Source organism: Pan troglodytes, chromosome 20 (genome assembly GCF_028858775.2).
Source record: "Pan troglodytes isolate AG18354 chromosome 20, NHGRI_mPanTro3-v2.0_pri, whole genome shotgun sequence".
Taxonomy (NCBI): domain Eukaryota; kingdom Metazoa; phylum Chordata; class Mammalia; order Primates; family Hominidae; genus Pan; species Pan troglodytes.
The window spans coordinates 38,865,444-38,881,082 of record NC_072418.2 but is presented as its reverse complement, the minus strand read 5'-3'; the positions used below and the strand labels follow the sequence as shown (position 1 = coordinate 38,881,082).

At 54.7% G+C, this 15,639-nt stretch overlaps 4 protein-coding genes across 22 annotated transcripts; 2 read left to right on the top strand and 2 right to left on the bottom strand.

Moving 5' to 3' along the window:
• Positions 1 to 16: 16 nt before the first annotated feature.
• On the bottom strand, positions 17 to 6,001 carry LIN37 (lin-37 DREAM MuvB core complex component). 2 transcript variants are annotated; one of them, XM_001159251.6, is made up of 9 exons: positions 5,783 to 6,001; positions 2,285 to 2,360; positions 2,052 to 2,102; positions 1,703 to 1,732; positions 1,537 to 1,622; positions 1,283 to 1,449; positions 377 to 517; positions 215 to 288; positions 17 to 141 (listed from the first exon to the last, which is right to left on the bottom strand). In XM_001159251.6, exons 1-9 carry the CDS (start codon positions 5,814 to 5,816, stop codon positions 60 to 62), a joined length of 741 nt encoding a protein of 246 aa, XP_001159251.2. In that variant the 5' UTR covers positions 5,817 to 6,001; the 3' UTR covers positions 17 to 59. The 2 variants fall into 2 exon arrangements, with proteins under 2 accessions (XP_001159251.2, XP_009433659.1); XM_009435384.5 differs by lacking the exon at positions 5,783 to 6,001 and adding an exon at positions 5,556 to 5,778.
• Positions 6,002 to 7,540: 1,539 nt separating this feature from the next.
• PSENEN (presenilin enhancer, gamma-secretase subunit) lies at positions 7,541 to 9,393 on the bottom strand. 4 transcript variants are annotated; one of them, XM_054673322.2, is made up of 5 exons: positions 8,843 to 8,980; positions 8,552 to 8,708; positions 8,020 to 8,124; positions 7,673 to 7,835; positions 7,541 to 7,631 (listed from the first exon to the last, which is right to left on the bottom strand). In XM_054673322.2, the coding sequence occupies exons 2-4, from the start codon at positions 8,610 to 8,612 to the stop codon at positions 7,696 to 7,698; spliced, it is 306 nt and encodes a 101-aa protein (XP_054529297.1). In that variant the 5' UTR covers positions 8,613 to 8,708; positions 8,843 to 8,980; the 3' UTR covers positions 7,541 to 7,631; positions 7,673 to 7,695. The 4 variants fall into 4 exon arrangements, with proteins under 4 accessions (XP_054529297.1, XP_054529295.1, XP_512600.1 ...); XM_054673320.1 differs by lacking the exon at positions 8,843 to 8,980 and adding an exon at positions 9,308 to 9,393 and having other exon boundaries at positions 7,541 to 7,835; positions 8,552 to 8,670; XM_512600.7 differs by having other exon boundaries at positions 7,541 to 7,835; positions 8,843 to 9,060.
• U2AF1L4 (U2 small nuclear RNA auxiliary factor 1 like 4) lies at positions 9,098 to 12,018 on the top strand. 7 transcript variants are annotated; one of them, XR_008540994.2, is made up of 8 exons: positions 9,098 to 9,195; positions 9,331 to 9,418; positions 10,123 to 10,221; positions 10,399 to 10,474; positions 10,640 to 10,735; positions 11,200 to 11,249; positions 11,337 to 11,390; positions 11,742 to 12,018. XR_008540994.2 is itself a non-coding variant. In XM_054673318.2 (8 exons), the coding sequence occupies exons 1-8, from the start codon at positions 9,152 to 9,154 to the stop codon at positions 11,802 to 11,804; spliced, it is 567 nt and encodes a 188-aa protein (XP_054529293.1). In that variant the 5' UTR covers positions 9,098 to 9,151; the 3' UTR covers positions 11,805 to 12,018. The 7 variants fall into 7 exon arrangements, 6 of the variants coding, with proteins under 6 accessions (XP_054529293.1, XP_054529292.1, XP_054529291.1 ...); XM_054673318.2 differs by having other exon boundaries at positions 11,340 to 11,390; XM_054673317.2 differs by having other exon boundaries at positions 10,399 to 10,532; positions 11,340 to 11,390.
• IGFLR1 (IGF like family receptor 1) lies at positions 11,958 to 15,285 on the top strand. Of its 9 annotated transcripts, none has more exons than XM_024351224.3 (5): positions 11,958 to 12,149; positions 13,307 to 13,511; positions 13,971 to 14,155; positions 14,766 to 14,825; positions 14,909 to 15,285. In XM_024351224.3, the coding sequence occupies exons 1-4, from the start codon at positions 11,958 to 11,960 to the stop codon at positions 14,817 to 14,819; spliced, it is 636 nt and encodes a 211-aa protein (XP_024206992.1). In that variant the 3' UTR covers positions 14,820 to 14,825; positions 14,909 to 15,285. The 9 variants fall into 9 exon arrangements, with proteins under 9 accessions (XP_024206992.1, XP_016791199.2, XP_063657573.1 ...); XM_016935710.3 differs by having other exon boundaries at positions 14,447 to 14,825; XM_063801506.1 differs by having other exon boundaries at positions 12,065 to 12,149; positions 13,312 to 13,511.
• Positions 15,286 to 15,639: the final 354 nt, after the last annotated feature.

Genomic DNA, 15,639 nt, shown 5'->3' with positions numbered 1-15,639 from the left:
GGAGCAGACACCAGTGTGGAGTTGGGGGATGTTTACTGGTGTGGGGGGACCTGGGAACATCACTGTCGTTCGTACATCTCTCGTAGGATCTTCATGCTTTCTGAGTAACGAAGCTGGTTCCGATGAGAGGCCTCCTTCCACCTGGGGAGGCAGAGGGGAGACTCAGCAGTTGCAAAGGGCCCTACGAGGGGCGAGCAGGCTGGGGGACGCTCACCTCTGGCGGATGCGTTTCCAGCGCTGCATGTTGCGATAGATGAGTGTGGAGGGTGAGGGCTCGGGCTCAGAGGGCTGCGTGGACAGACAGGCCAGGTTGAGTGGCCATTCCTGAGCCCCACCGCATGTGCCCCATAACCCTGGGCCAGCCTGGCATACTCACCTCATCGTCAGGGGTGCCCTGCATCTCAGGTTGCAGTGGAGATGGGATGCGGGATCTGCAGGCATCTCCGGGTGGCCCCGGGGGTGTGGGTGGCGGCAGCTTGTACACATCATGACTCTTGCTGTTGGTTACCTCTGAGCCCTGGGGACACAAGGGCCCCATGCCAGGCCCAAGAGAGTCAAAGCAGAGGGGCTGGGAATCCACATTCATCCCTCCTGCCTTTCCCAGCAACAAATGGCATGAGGGGCTCGCTAAGGGACTCAGACAGGAGGCATGTATGAAGGGCAGACACCTCAACCAGCCAGGGGGTCAAGTCTGCCTGCCCCAGGGACCCCTGTCTTCTCCTATCCAGCCCAGAGACTCCATCTACACCTGTCAGCCCAGGGAGTCGCGTCTGCCTGCGTCAGGGAATCCTGTCTAGGGGGTCACGTCTGTGCTACCTAGGAAGCTCTGTCCATTTCTGACAGTCCTATATGTCTGAAGGGTCCTATATGTCTGTCCTGGGGACCCTTGTCTACCCCACTGGGTCAGATGGCTTATAGACTCCCATCCATTCCTGCCCAGCCCATCTGCTCCTCAAGGCCTGGTGGCCACTTCTGTCTGTACTAAGGACCCTTGTCTAGCCCCTCGGCTCTTGGGAACCCCTGATCTTGGAGGTCCACATCTAACTGTCCAGGGTAACCCTGTTCCCTGTCTCCCAGGCCAGGTGGTTATGTATGTCTTCCCTAGGGACTCTGATCCACACCCCAACCTAAGAGTGCACATCTGTGTGCCTAGCCTGATCCAGGATTCACGTGAGGGACCTGTGTCTGTCTATCCCACTAGCTTAGGGGCAGGATCCTTTGAGCCTATCCACCCACTGCCCTGGCACCAGGCTGCTGGGCTGGGGCCCACTACCCATCCCACCTCCTCATCCTCAGGCAGCGGGGGCAGGGGTGAGCTGGGAGAGCATTCACGCTCGCGCACAGAGGGGCTGTTGCGCATCCAGGCGCGGCAGATTGGGTACAGTGGCGTGTTCTCGCTGAACTGGGCCAAGTCCACGCTCCGGTCGAACAGCTTGATCACATATGTGTCTGGGAAGGTGGGGATGGGAGGTGTGTGAGCATCCTTGCATAGCCCCTTGGCTCCTTACCGACCCTCTAGGGCCACTGCCTACTCACTGGATCGCTGCGGCCCTCCCTCAGCCAGCCCATCATCCATCTCCCTCCTCTTCTTCCTCCGCTGGTGGGGGAAGCGGGCAGATGGCCTGCGTAGGGAGAGGGAGTGTCAGGACTGGGGTAGGAGCTGGGAGCCTCTAGTCAGCTGGCTGGGACCCTGCCACCTTACCTTTTGCCAGTGGCTGCGATGGAGCAGTCCCTGTGGGGAAAGACAGTTGACCCTCAGACAAACGCCTGTGCAAAACCCTGCAGAGGGCACCCTGGGGATACTGGTATCAAACCTGAGATGCTCACATGAACCCCACTTGCCTCTTGGGCCTTTTGTCCCACCCATACCCGTGGGGGTCTAGGTGGCAACCACGAGGGGACCTAAGCTTCTCCTGCCACAGGGTCTTTGTACAGGTGGAGTGGTCAGGGCCACGATGGAGGTAGCGCTGGGCTGAGCGGTCAGGGCTTGGATAAGGAAAGAAGTTACCAACCACGAACTCTCAACTCCAAATCCAATCAGAAAAACTCACTTATTGTGGGTGTCTGAGGGTGTTTTCCCAGCTTCCTCATCCAGACGCTCCCTAGAGGCAGAAGAGATCTCTCAGCTCAGGGTTCCAGGGCCCCAGAGAAGGAAGGCACCGAGCAGCCTCCCCATTAAGCACCTTCCTCCCCAAGTCAGCCTGTGGGGTCCCACCCAATCCACCCAGGATCAGAGGGCCCAACCTGCCAGGGTGCCCGGCCCTGTGACCCCACGCTGGCCTACCTGTCCATGTGACTCTTCTCCAGCAGACACTGCAAGACAGCATCCAGTTGGTTCCGGGCTTTGGCCATCTCCAGCTCTGGGGCAAGAGAGGACCCAGCAGGAGTCAGCTCCCAGGCCCCAGCTAGGTGGGCAGCTGACTGGGCCAGGGAAGGGCATGCGTGTCCTCTGCCCCGGCCAATCTCAGAGCCAGGCCCAGGCAGCCTGAAAGGGTGCAACAGGCAGAGATGGCTGGAGTGATGCCCAGAGCTCTGAGTTCCAGAGCTGTCCCACCTGATCGCTCTGTGACAGGAGGTAAGGCCAATCACCTTACCTTATGAGCCTTTTGGGTTTTAAAAAAATGTGTTTTAATATAATATAAATTTATTACAAAAAAATTGTATAGAGATGGAGTCTTAATGATATTGACCAAGCTGGTCTTGAACTCCTAGATTCAGGTGAGCCATCTCGGCTTCCCAAAGTGCTGGGATTACAGGTGTGAGCCACTGTGCCTGTCCCAGTGGCAAGGTTTAAATATGCTATATATTACAAATAATAACCCACTGAATTATCACAATAACCCTTAGAGGTAGATGTGATTTTTTTTTTTTCTTGAAAAAGGATATCACGATGTTGTCCGGTTTTGAACTCCTGGGCTCAAGTGGTCCTGCTGTCTCAGCCTCCCAAGTAGCTGGGGCTATAGGCACATGCCATAGAGCCCAGCTCAGATAGATATGATTTTTATTCCTATTTTAAAGATGATGAAACTGAGGCACAGAGATGTTAGGCCACGTGCTCAAAGGCACACAGCAAAGAAATTGCAGAGCTGATGATTTGAACCCAGGCTGTCTGGTTCCAAAGCTGAAGTTATGAGACAGAGGCTCAACCTGAGTGCAGAATCTGGTTGAGGCAGTGGTATAATTTTATTTTAATTAATTAATGTACTTCTGTTTTGTGAGACGGAGTCTTGCTCTGTCACCCAGGCTGGAATGCAGTGGCATAATCTTGGCTCACTGCAACCTCCACCTCCCAGGTTCAAGTGATTCTCCTGCCTCAGCCTCCCAAATAGCTGGGATTACAGGCGCCCGCCACCACGCCTGGCTAATTTTTGTATTTTTAGTAGAGGTGGGGTCTTACCACGTTGACCAGGCTGGTCTCAAACTCCTGACCTCAGTGATACGCTGGCCTCAGGCTCCCAAAGTGCTTACAGGCGTGAGCCACAATGCCCGGCCAACAGTGGTATAATTTTAAATCTGAATTCAATCTGAATGAGCTGACATTTAAAAATTGGGAGATTTCTTTCTTTTCTTTTTTTTGAGACGGAGTCTTGCTCTGTCTCCCAGGCTGGAGTGCAGTGGCGTGATCTCGGCTCACTGCAACCTCTGCCTCCTGAGTACAAGTGATCCTCCTGCCTCAGCCTCCCAAAGAACTGGGACTACAGGCACGTGCCACCATGGTCAACTGATTTTTTCTATTTTTAGTACAGACAGGGTTTCACCATATTGACCAGGCTGATCTCAAACTCCTGACCTCATGATCCAACTGCCTCAGCCTCCCAAAGTGCTGGGATTACAGGCAGAAGCCACCGCACCAAGCCAAAATTGGGAGATTTCACCTAAAACATCCTGTTTGGGCTTTTTTTTCCCCCCTCAGGAAATGAGATCTAGGCCCACCTTCCTGCCCAGTTAGCCTGTGGCTGCCTCCTGTCATCACAGAACTTGAGGAAGTGATGATGTTACGCTGTCCTCCTACCTTTGAGAGGTGTTTGCTCTGCCTTTCTGACTGGTGGGAGCTCTGGCTCTAGTGCTCAGAGCCTGGAGGGGACACCTGGGAACTTGCCTGACCAGTCCAGGGACTTCCTGAGAAGCCCAGGAGACACAGGGATTCAAACATAGCTCAGAGGAGAGACAGAGTGAGGGTGGGGAAGGGAGTAGCTGAGATTGCAGCAAAGCCTTGGGCAGATGCAGAGGGTACGGATCACATCCACAACTCTCCTCAGGCCCAGCTTCTCTCCTGAACCCCCGACTTGGGCCTGAAGCCTCCCTCTCAAGGGTCGCCTCACTGTCCCCAAGTCCCTCCCTGTACCTCACCATGGATACCCCTCTCCCTCCCCTACCCAGCCCACCAACCCCATGGCCTGTCCACTAGGCCTCCCGAGTGTCTCTCCCACCCACCTCCTCCCTACTCTACCCATCCTGGTCCTGTCCTTTGCTCCCCCTGGGCTCCCTGCCTCAGTGTCCCCCTTCTGATACACCCTCCACAAGGCAGCCAGGGGAATCTTCCTGAAAAATAACAAACCTGACCCTGATCTTCCCTTGCTTGGAAACTTCCATGACTCCACAGCACCCAGGGGTGGAGTCTGCACTCCTCAGCCTGGTACTCACAGGTGTACACCTTCCCTCACCATCATTTGTGGTCACACCCACTTCTCTTTTCTTTTCTTTCTTTCTTTTCTTTTCTTTTTTTTTTTTGAGACAGGGTCTCAATCTATCACCCAGGCTGGAGTGCAGTGGTGTGATCTCAGCTCACTGTAACCTCCGCCTCCCCGGATCCAGCGATCCTCCTGCCTCAGCCTCCTGAGTAGCTGGGACTACAGGCTTGTGCCACCATACCTGGCTAATTTTTTTTTTTTTTTTGTATTTTTTATAGAGACAGCGTTTCGCCATGTTGCCCAGGCTGGTCTCAAACTCCTGACCTCAAGTGATCTGCCAGCCTCGGCCTCCCAAAGTGTTGGGATTACAGGTGTGAGCCACCGCACCCAGCCTCCCACTTTGTTTTAATAACACTTTTGCCATGGGACATCCTACATCATTTTACTATTATCTTTCTGTCTAAATTCTGCACCCCTCCCACTGCCCTTACCATGCCAGGCCTGGGATCCGGTCAGCTCCGCCCCAACCCAAAATTCTCTCCTCTTTCTAAGCTTCAGTTTCCCCATTGACCACAATTCCTATTTTCTAGGATTACTGGAATATAGTGACTGTGAGGATTAAGAGTGCCTGTACTTCAGGCTCACAGCAAGATGTGTGACTCTCATCACTGCTGGAAATGGGGAAACTGAGGGGAAGCCAAGAAAAGAGAACTTCTCGGCTGGGCGCGGGGACTCACGCCTGTAATCTCAGCACTTTGGGAGGCTAAGGCGGGAGGATCGCTTGAGACCAGGAGTTCGAGACCAGCCTGGGCAATATAGCGATACTCCGTCTCTATTTAAATATTTTAAAAATTTAAATTAAAAAAAAGAGGGAAGAAAAGGGCCCTTCTCAGAGTTACCGGCTCAGGATTCCCCATGTCTTACCACTCACGTCATTGCCTGAGCCACCCCATTCAATCTCAAAGCGACTTCAAGCGCAGACCGGGAGGGTGTGAAGGTGGCAGGCAACGCTCGCTGCCTGATACAGCGATTGTCAGGTAGGCTGCAGGGAAAAGTCGTGCAGTCCCCTTTCCGCGATACTCCCTTCCACCGGGACTCCACACCCTGTCAACCCGATGGTCCCGACAGGCCCCCGACGTCAGGGTCCTCACCTGATTTCTCCACTTTCACTTTCACAGGGAACATGGTTTGGGTCCGGGATCTGGCTAGCTGGGTCAGAGGCGCCCCAAAGGGCCTAGGGTCACAAGTCAAGGCGGGAGAAGGCGGGGACAGTTCAAAGATGAGCTTCGTGGGCCACGGGTCCTCCGCCTTTGGTTGTGTCCAGCCTGGACCGTGGCCACCACCCTTCTGTGGGCGGGCCCCTTCGGCAGTGGCTTGTTCCTATTAGTTATTGCAGCCGTCAATCTCGCATCCTGACCAATTGAGAGCTGCCTCCGTAGTCTCCCAGCTTTAGGTCCCACCCACCTGGGACTTTGCTTCCGGAAACAAACCATCTACCCCCTAGCTTCCTGGGAGGTGTAGTTCCAGCTTCCCAGACTCACCCTGAGTAACAGCGCCTGCGCCGCGCGGGGCACGGTGGGAAACAAAGGATTAGGGCATCGCGAGGCTTCCCGGGACTTGTAGTGTGAGAAGGGTTGAGCAACACCAAGTTAGCTCTTTACCGGATTTAACCAACCGTTGGGGTCCCTTCATCCCTAAGAGGAAGACTAATGTAAAATAACGTTGGGTTCCCTCTCACTGAGCACTCGCTAGGTGCCAGGTACCTGTTAATCTCTTTGCAGGTACAACTTCATTCATTTTGCAAATATTTATTAGTGTGTCGGGCACTCTTCTAGGCATTGGAGACACCTCGAGGAACAGAATAGACAAAAATCCCTGCGCTAATGGAGCTTATCTTTTAAAGGAGGGAAGATAAACAGTAAACAAGTAAATTTTAAGTGAAATGTAATAGGAGAAAGAATATGATCTGGGCGGGGCATGGTGGCTCACGCCTGTAAATCCCAGCTCTTTGGGAGGCCTAGGCAGGCAGATCACCTGCGACCAGGAGTTCGAGACCAGCCTGGCCAACATGGTGAAACCCCGTCTTTACTAAAAATACAAAAATTAGCCGGGCATGGTGGCATGCGCCTGTAATCCCAGCTACTCGAGAGGATGAGGCAGGAGAATCGCTTGAACCCGGGAGGCGGAGGTTGCAGTGAGCCGAGATCGGACCTCTGCACTCCAGCCTGGGTGACAGAGCAAGACTCCATCTAGAAAAACAAACAGACAACAACAACAAACCCCTCTCCCCCCCCAAAAAAAAACCCACAAAAAAAGTGTAGCCTGAAAGGGACATAGGAATATCAAGGTGGTGATTGAATTTTAAATAAGGTGGATGGTCAAGGAAGGATTCTCTGAGAAAGCTCTTGACTATTTTTATTTTTGCAGACAACACTTCCTTCAGAAAACGGGAAACTTCCATTTGTCACACGTCTTGGTCCAGATAAATCCCAGGAAATAGCATCGTGATCTACACTTCTGATGAGAATACTGCAGCCCACAGTAGGAAAGTTATATTTTTGAATTCACGACTACCAGTACAGGATAACAGCCCCTAGAAATGGAAGCACTAGGCCGATCCTTCCACTGCACTCCAGCCTGGGTGACAGAGCAAGACTCTGTCTCAAAAAAAAAAAAAAAAGAAAAGAAAAAAGAAAAAGAAATGGAAGCACTATTCCTTTCTTAGTTTCTCATCTAATAGTTTCCTGAGCAGGAAAGTTCCTAGTTCAGAAGATTATGAGTAGTATTCACTGTAAAAAATGTACATCATGTCTAAATACTAAGCCTCGTACAAAGCTCTCAACAGATGTTTTTAAATATTAATAATCATTTATGCCTCAACCTCTAAGAGATCCCAGGAAGTCAGTATCGAAAGTTTGGGTCCTTTATTGGGGGATGTCAGCAGAGAACGTGGGACATGAAAACCAGTCTTAGGAGTTTGAGAAAGGGCTCCCAGGACAGGCTCCTCTGCTCTAAGGAGCCTGTCCTGGGAGAATGAGCAGGGCCCCAGTATGTGCAGAAGTTGTCAGGGGGTGCCCAGGGGTATGGTGAAGGAGAGGTAGTCCCCAAGGGCACCCCAGCGGGGCCGGTAGATCTGGAAGATGGTGATCCAGGAGGTGAGCACTATCACCCAGAAGAGGAAGCCCACAGCTGAGCGCCAGACATCTGTCATGGGAAACAGAAGCTGGAAGGGTTGGCCTCCGGCTGCTCTCCAGACTTCCCTAGACCAGCCTTCCCGTCTCACCCAGAGCCCCAGCATTTTGGATCCTCCATTGTCCCTTCCCACCAAGATTCCCCGCTTCCCCCTCTCCCCTGCCACTGGCCTCCCTCCTCTGTGCTCTAGACTCACAGCCTTTGATTTGGCTCTGTTCTGTGTAGGCTGGGACAAGGAAGGCCTCTCGGAAGAACCAGAAGATGTTGACCAACCAGAGAAAAGGCAGGAAAGCAAACCCCCCTAGGGAGAAAGAAAAACAAACAAACAAACCCCAAAACCTCATAAGGCAAAGAAGATCTTCTCCAACTCCCACCCAGATCTATTTGGAAGAAACTCTCCCACACCCAAGTTCAAATGGAGATTTCTGTTGTCAGGGACTCAGGAATCTGGCTCTTCTTTGGGATCCAGGAATCTGATTCCTCAACCATCTCTTTCGCAGGACCCAAGAGTCCAGGCCCTCAATCCCCCTCCTCTCTTGGGATCCAGAAATTGAGGCCCCAGCTTCCTCATTCCTCAGGACCCAGGCCCTCCCCACTCAAATCCAGGAGTCGGCGTTCGCAGGTCCTTCATCTCTTAGACTTAAGAATCCAGGCCCCGAGGCCCTCTTCCCTCGGGTGCTCTAGTCCAGTCCCCTCTCTTCTCCTGGGACCCTAGCGATCTGCCTTACCCAGGTAGTACTTCCGGCACAGGTTCAATTTCTCCTCATTGGACACTCGCTCCAGGTTCATAGCTGCGCTGGGGCCGGGTCGTCCCAAGGGTCTGCGGGGCAAGACCCAAGCCTTGACCCTAAGTAACAGATGCAAGGATCACGAACAACCACGCCCCTATTAGAACAAATCAGAGATAAATGTAAAGGTCGGTTTGCTGAAAGCAGGGCATCCCCACCCCCACTAGTAAGCTGGCTGGATTAAAGAGCTCTTTATATTTACTAGGGTGGGCGAAACGACCCCCAACTCACCAGGAGAGCTCACTTCCTCCGGCTGGGGTGCCTTAGCTACTTTCAGTTATGGACGTTTGCGCGAGATGCCCCAGGTTTCCCTGGAGATTGTAGTCTTCTTTGGGCGAGGCAACACTGCACGCATGCGCTGTTAAAAGAACTCCTACCGGGGAGTCTATGGGGAGGGCGCGCGCCTCCCACGCGCAAGCGCCCTGGGGCGTTTCCGAGCGCTTGGTAAGCGCCTGGAATGGGCAACGAACTACACTTCCCAGTGCTCCTAAGCAACGGAAGTGACGTAAGAGCAGCCAGACCTGGAGGGCTTGGGTAAAAATGGCTGAATATTTAGCTTCGATATTCGGGACTGAGAAGGACAAGTGAGAACGGGCGCTGGGAGTGGACTCTCGGGGGGTTGGGGCCGGGGTACTGGGGTCCTGGGTGGTGGGGCGGTGTTTCTGGGGTGCCCAGCTTCCCCGGCCCTCGGTTCACCTTTGTCTTTGCACCTCTTCCAGGGTTAACTGCTCTTTTTACTTTAAGATCGGGGTCTGCCGGCACGGGGACCGGTGCTCCCGGCTTCACAACAAGCCGACATTCAGCCAGGTGAGACCCGGCACGGAGCCTCGGGGGTTAACGGCTCCCTGGCCCTTCCCCTTCTGGGGCCGTCGTCACCATGTCCCGCCTATTCCGGGTTCCTGAGGCCCTCCCCACCGCCCGGCTTTTTTTCTTATTGGACCTTTCTGCAGGCTCCTCCCACCGGTCTTCGTGCCGTTTTCCCGGGAACTTGGTCGCGCCCCCATGCGTACAGGCTACACACGGCGGCTGTTCATCTTTGCCAGTCCCTTCCATCCCGCTGTTCATCCTTGCCAGTCCCCTCCATCCCTTTTCTGGTTTCTTAGGGGCAAAGGATCGCCGATGCACTCATGATGCTTAGGCTGGGGTGTAAGTTTCCACCCCCAACCTTCATGCCTCACTCTCTGTTCATGCAGCCCTGCCCTCTGAGCTCAGGCCCCGCCCCTTTTAAATTCTGTGCAGACCATAGTGCTGCTCAACCTGTACCGGAATCCACAGAACACAGCCCAAACTGCAGACGGATCACACTGTGAGTAAGGGACCAGGCCTGGGGGCAAGGTGAACAGCCCCCAGTAGGCTACACTCTGATTCCACCCTGCCCGCCCCCCCCCCCCCGTCATGTGAGCGACGTGGAGGTGCAGGAGCACTATGATAGCTTCTTCGAGGTGAGGGTTGGTAGGGGCAGATGGGGTTTCTTGTGGGAGCTCAGCTGAGTTCCTCCCCGTCTTCCACAGGAGGTGTTCACAGAACTGCAGGAGAAGTATGGGGAGATTGAAGAGATGAATGTGTGCGACAACCTTGGGGACCACCTCGTGGGCAATGTCTATGTCAAGGTGCTTGCTGCCCCCCACTTAGGGCCCAGAAGTGGAGGCGTTTCAATGCCTGATGGTGGCCACTGTAGGCTCTCAGCTTGAATTTCATCACTAAATCCAGTCCAGCCCCAGAGCGGCTAATGAGTCCCCTGAAGATCTCTGAGTTCTCCTGCTGACCCTGACTGACATTTCCTGCAGTTCCGGAGGGAGGAGGATGGAGAGCGGGCCGTGGCTGAACTCAATAACCGCTGGTTCAACGGGCAGGCTGTGCATGGTGAGCTGTCTCCTGTCACTGACTTCCGGGAGTCATGCTGTCGCCAGTATGAGATGGGGTATGGTAGTTCAAGGGTGGGATGGGCACTTGGAATCCCAGACTTTGAATGCGTGGTAGGGGCTGTCAGTGACAATGGCTTCCTCCATCTCTCTACCCTCTATGCAGGGAATGTACCCGAGGTGGCTTCTGCAACTTCATGCATCTGCGGCCCATTTCCCAGAACCTCCAGAGGCAGCTCTATGGGCGGGGACCCAGGCACAGGTACCTCAGGACCAGCCCGCTATGTCTCCTCATGTCCTAAGGCCCCTATATCCTCAGATGAGCCTAACCCTAAGCCCCAGTAACAACGTTCCCAAGAATCTTTTTTTTTTTTTTTTTTTTTTTTGAGATGGAGCCTCACTCTGTTGCTCAGGCTGGAGTGCATTGGCACCATCTTGGTTCATGGCAACTTCCGCCTCCCGGGTTCAAGCAGTTCTCTGCCTCAGCCTCCCAAATAGCTGGGATTACAGGCACCTGCCACCATGCCCGGCTAATTTTTGTGTTTTTAGTAGAGATGGGGTTTCACTATCTTGGCCAGGCTGGTCTGAACTCCTAACCTCGTGATCCACCTGCCTCACCCTCCCAAAGTGCTGGGATTACAGGCGTGAGCCACCACTCCCGGCTGACTGTTTTTTTGTTTTTGTTTTTGTTTTTGTTTGAGACGGAGTTTTGCTCTTCTTCTGCAGGCTGGAGTGCAAAGGCGCGGTCTTGGCTCAGTGCAACCTCTGCCTCCCAGGTTCAAGCAATTCTCCTTTCTCAGCCTCCCAAGTAGCTGGGATTATAGGCACCTGCCACCATGCCTGGCTAATTTTTTTATTTTTAGTAGAGATGGGGTTTCACCACGTTGGCCAGCCTGGTCTCGAACTCCGGACCTCAGGTAATCCACCCATCTCGGCCTCCCAAAGTGTGGGGATTACAGGCGTAAACCACTGCGCCCGGTCATTCCCAAGACTCTTATACCCTAAGAGTAGTTCTGAGCTCCATCTGGAGACCAGTACCTAAGTCCCAATCCCCAAACCAGCCTGAACCCCTAATCCACGACCAGCCTGGATTGCCACCCCTGATACTGGCCACTGAGTTCCCCTGATACTGGCCACTGAGGTCGTGTCTTAGAACTCTAGTTATTTCAGCACCCTCCTGCCTCATCCCAGAGCAGAGAGGCAGGCCTGCAGGATCTCTGCACCACTCCTCAGGGTTCTAACATAACTCTCAACACTCCTCTTCCCAGGTCGCCCCCGAGGTTCCATACTGGCCACCATCCCCGAGAGAGGAACCATCAGTGTTCCCCTGATCACCGGCATGGCCGCTTCTGAGGCCCTGGACCCCTTACCCTTCACCCCCAACAGGGACAGATGTTCCTGGCAGGACCTCTCCTCAAAGCCCCCTTCACTCTCCTGCCCCATCCTTCCCAGGCTCCCGGGCTCCATAATGTAATCTGTTCAGCATGGAGACCTTCTTCTACCGCCCCTGTCTTAATAAAGCTGCGTGTTTCACTTCGGCATCAACTTGCTTTTGCTGTGGTTTGGCATTTCCCTCCACCCACACATGTGACGAAAAGGGGAAACAAGACTGGGTCCTGGCCACAACTTCAGCTGAGGAACTTGGCACGGCCAGCTTGGGACCCAGGACCCTAACGGTACTGGTAGGGTGGGGACACCTTTGTGCTGAAAACCTTAGCACCTCCATCTGAGGCTTATTCAAGGGAGAGAGACCTGGTTGTGGCAGGTGGGAGGAGCCCTAGCCCCAAGGAGATTAGGATTCAAAGGTGAGGTGAGGTGCTGGGAGGTGGTCTCCAGCCAGTATGGGGCTGACTCCTCCGTGCCTGCCGAATTGTGATGGGAGTTAGTAATGCCTTACACTTAAACACTGAGTTTACTGTATGTGAGGTGCTATTTTCAGCACTTTAGTTTGTTTTTGTTTTTTTTAAGGAGTTTCATTCTTGTTGCCCAGGCTGGAGTGCAATGGCACAATCTCAGCTCACTGCAGCCTCCACTTCCCAGGTTCAAGCAATTCTGCCTCAGCCTCCCAAGTAGCTGGGATTTACAGGCATGCGCTACCACGCCCGGCTAATTTTGTATTTTTAATAGAGACAGGGTTTCACCATGTAGGCCAGGCTGGTTTTGAACTACTGACCTCAGGTGATCCACCCACCTGGGCCTCCCAAAGTGTTGGGATTACAGGCATGAGCCACTGCGCCCGGCGGCCAGTTTTTTTTGTTTTTAGAGATGAGGTCTTGCTGTGTTGCCCAGGCTGGTCTGTAATTCATGGCTCAAGCAATCCTCCTACCTTGGCCTCCCTAGTAGCAGGGACTACAGACGTGAGCCACTGCACTTGGCAAAGTGCTTTGCTGTTTTTTTTTTTTTTGTAAAGATGGGGTTGCATTTTGTTGTCCAGGCTGATCTCTCGAACTCCTGGGCTCAAGTGATCCTCCTGTCTTGGCCTCCCAAAGTGTTGGGATTACAGGCATGAGCCACCACACCCAGCCCCTGCTTTACTTCTAATAACGGTTCTAATTCTCCACAATAACCCTATGAGACAGGTGCTATTATTGTCTTATTTTAGGGATGGAAAAGGGAGGGTGGGTGGGTGAGGAAACGGCAGAGGTGGGATATGAATTCTTGCAATCTAGATCCGCAGCCCTATTAGTCCCCTAGTGGCCTTGTGGGCTTCTCTGATAACCGGCTCAGTTGGGGGATGAGGGCTCGGGGGTAGATTCCTGGCTTCCGAAGAGGCGTGAGAATTCTGTTCCCCTACATCACCGCGTCCTTTCTTCTGCCCGATTTCCCCGGAAAGTGTAGCAGAGGCGCTGTGTTTGGAAGTCCCGCTATCACGGCCCCCCAGATGGGGCCTGGACGATGCCTCCTGACGGCCTTGTTGCTTCTGGCCCTGGCGCCACCGCCGGAAGCCTCCCAGTACTGCGGCCGCCTTGAATACTGGAACCCAGACAACAAGTGCTGCAGCAGCTGCCTGCAACGCTTCGGGCCGCCCCCCTGCCCGGGTGAGAATCCGAGACCGAGCCTTGCTTGGGCGGAGCTTGCAGGTGATAGGGAGCGGGGAAGGGGTGAGGTCTGTGGGCTACGGGCCAGAGAGGCTTGCTTAGGGGTCTAAGCGGTGGGCCTTATGCAGATCAGACAGGGATGGCAGGCAGAGCCTGTGCAGACAGTGCGGGCTACCGTAGGGCAACAGCGAAGGGATATGGCTGGAGAGGCGGGATAGGGGCCGCGTGGAAAGGGTGGGCTTTATGTAGAGAAGCCGGGAGTGGGCGGAGCTTCGTGCAGAACAGGCTGGAGGGGGGTGAAAAGGCGAGCCCGGAGAAAAGTGACAAGACCGGGGCGCACGCTAATAGGCTGGAAGCGTCCTGGAGGGGCGGGGCACGCTGGGATAGGGCGAAGGGAGTGGGCGTTGCCCGCGCAGGGGCGGGCTAGGCGGCCGCACTGGAGCGCAGCTTTCCCGCTAGACTATGAGTTCCGGGAAAACTGCGGACTCAATGACCACGGCGATTTCGTAACGCCCCCGTTCCGAGAGTGTTCTTCTGGGCAGTGCAACCCCGACGGCGCGGAGCTATGTAGCCCCTGCGGCGGCGGAGCCGTGACCCCTACTCCCGCCGCGGGCGGGGGCAGATCCCCGTGGCGCTGCAGAGAGGTGCAGATGGGACTCCCGGCCGGGCAAGGGCGTGCTGGAGGTGGGGGGCCTAGATGTAGGGAGCCGGCGTAGCCCCACGTAAGGGGTGGGGCCGTGGTTTCAGGAGGTGGCTGGCCTGCAGGGGTCGGGAGGTCCTAGGTTAAGGTAGTTGGGCCTTGCGGGGCCCAACTACCTTATCAGATACCGTATCAGATGGGATGTGGCCCCATTAAAGGATATAAAGTTGGGAGGTTTGGGAGCGGGCAGGAGTGGAGTGTGGCCTCCAGCTTTACTCCAACCCCTTATCCCCAGAGGCCGGTCCCTGCCAAGGGGCACTGCCCCCTCACACCTGGAAACCCAGGCGCCCCTAGCTCCCAGGAGCGCAGCTCACCAGCAAGTTCCATTGCCTGGAGGACCCCTGAGCCTGTCCCTCAGCAGGCCTGGCCGAATTTCCTTCCGCTCGTGGTGCTGGTCCTGCTCCTGACCTTGGCGGTGATAGCGATCCTCCTGTTTATTCTGCTCTGGCATCTCTGCCGGCCCAAGGAGAAAGCCGACCCCTATCCCTATCCTGGCTTGGTCTGCGGAGTCCCCAACACCCACACCCCTTCCTCCTCGCATCTGTCCTCCCCAGGCGCCCTGGAGACAGGGGACACATGGAAGGAGGCCTCACTACTTCCACTCCTGAGCAGGGGTTAGTCCTGGAGGAGCCCCGGGGCAGGGAAGGTGGACTGGACGCCTGCTCTTCCGCGCCTTTACCCTTCCCCTTTCTTCCAGAACTGTCCAGTCTGGCGTCACAACCCCTGTCTCGCCTCCTGGATGAGCTGGAGGTGCTGGAAGAGCTGATTGTACTGCTGGACCCTGAGCCTGGGCCAGGTGGGGGTATGGCCCATGGCACTACTCGACACCTGGCCGCAAGATATGGGCTGCCTGCTGCCTGGTCCACCTTTGCCTATTCGCTGAGGCCCAGTCGCTCGCCGCTGCGGGCTCTGATTGAGATGGTGGTGGCAAGGGAGCCCTCTGCCTCCCTGGGCCAGCTTGGCACACACCTCGCCCAGCTAGGGCGGGCAGATGCATTGCGGGTGCTGTCCAAGCTTGGCTCATCTGGAGTTTGCTGGGCTTAACACCCAATAAAGAACTTTGCTGACTACTAAGCCCAGTATACAATTAGCACTGAAGTACTTCTTGAAGTACAATCCTAATTGGGCAAAGACCCAACAGATAGCCTCACTGCTCTTCGCCCTAGAAGGGCTTATTCCAACATACACACAGGGCCACATGTGGGAGGGCTGACCCTAGGTGCCTCTGGGCCACCAGAATCCCCTCTGGGAAACAACCCTGCTACAGACACTTGCTGTGTTGTGTTGTTCTGAAGCCGTAACAGACCCCATGACTGACTTCTAATTCTGAATGATGGCCTCACCTACCTGTTGAGGCTGATGAACTTCCTTGGGTCATGATGGGGGGGTGTGTAGAAGTGGAGTTCCTACCTGCTCCCATAGCCTACA

What these genes read in the sequence shown, in the direction of transcription:
- IGFLR1 (XM_016935710.3), top strand. Translation starts at nt 11,958, where the DNA reads ATGGAGACCTTCTTCTACCGCCCCTGTCTTAATAAAGCTGCGTGTTTC. An exon ending in TGGGACCCAGGACCCTAACG is followed by an intron (nt 12,150 to 13,306) that starts GTACTGGTAGGG and finishes TTCCCCGGAAAG; the next exon opens with TGTAGCAGAGGCGCTGTGTT. An exon ending in CGGGCCGCCCCCCTGCCCGG is followed by an intron (nt 13,512 to 13,970) that starts GTGAGAATCCGA and finishes CTTTCCCGCTAG; the next exon opens with ACTATGAGTTCCGGGAAAAC.
- LIN37 (XM_001159251.6), bottom strand. Translation starts at nt 5,816, where the DNA reads ATGTTCCCTGTGAAAGTGAAAGTGGAGAAATCAG. An exon ending in AGTGAAAGTGGAGAAATCAG is followed by an intron (nt 2,361 to 5,782) that starts GTGAGGACCCTG and finishes CTCTTGCCCCAG; the next exon opens with AGCTGGAGATGGCCAAAGCC. An exon ending in GGGAGGGCCGCAGCGATCCA is followed by an intron (nt 1,450 to 1,536) that starts GTGAGTAGGCAG and finishes CCACCTTCCCAG; the next exon opens with ACACATATGTGATCAAGCTG.
- PSENEN (XM_054673320.1), bottom strand. Translation starts at nt 8,612, where the DNA reads ATGAACCTGGAGCGAGTGTCCAATGAGGAGAAATTGAACCTGTGCCGG. An exon ending in GTGCCGGAAGTACTACCTGG is followed by an intron (nt 8,125 to 8,551) that starts GTAAGGCAGATC and finishes CTTTCTCCCTAG; the next exon opens with GGGGGTTTGCTTTCCTGCCT. An exon ending in ACAGAGCCAAATCAAAGGCT is followed by an intron (nt 7,836 to 8,019) that starts GTGAGTCTAGAG and finishes TTCCCATGACAG; the next exon opens with ATGTCTGGCGCTCAGCTGTG.
- U2AF1L4 (XM_054673315.2), top strand. Translation starts at nt 9,152, where the DNA reads ATGGCTGAATATTTAGCTTCGATATTCGGGACTGAGAAGGACAA. An exon ending in TGTCGCCAGTATGAGATGGG is followed by an intron (nt 10,533 to 10,639) that starts GTATGGTAGTTC and finishes CCCTCTATGCAG; the next exon opens with GGAATGTACCCGAGGTGGCT. An exon ending in GGGCGGGGACCCAGGCACAG is followed by an intron (nt 10,736 to 11,199) that starts GTACCTCAGGAC and finishes CTTCTTCTGCAG; the next exon opens with GCTGGAGTGCAAAGGCGCGG.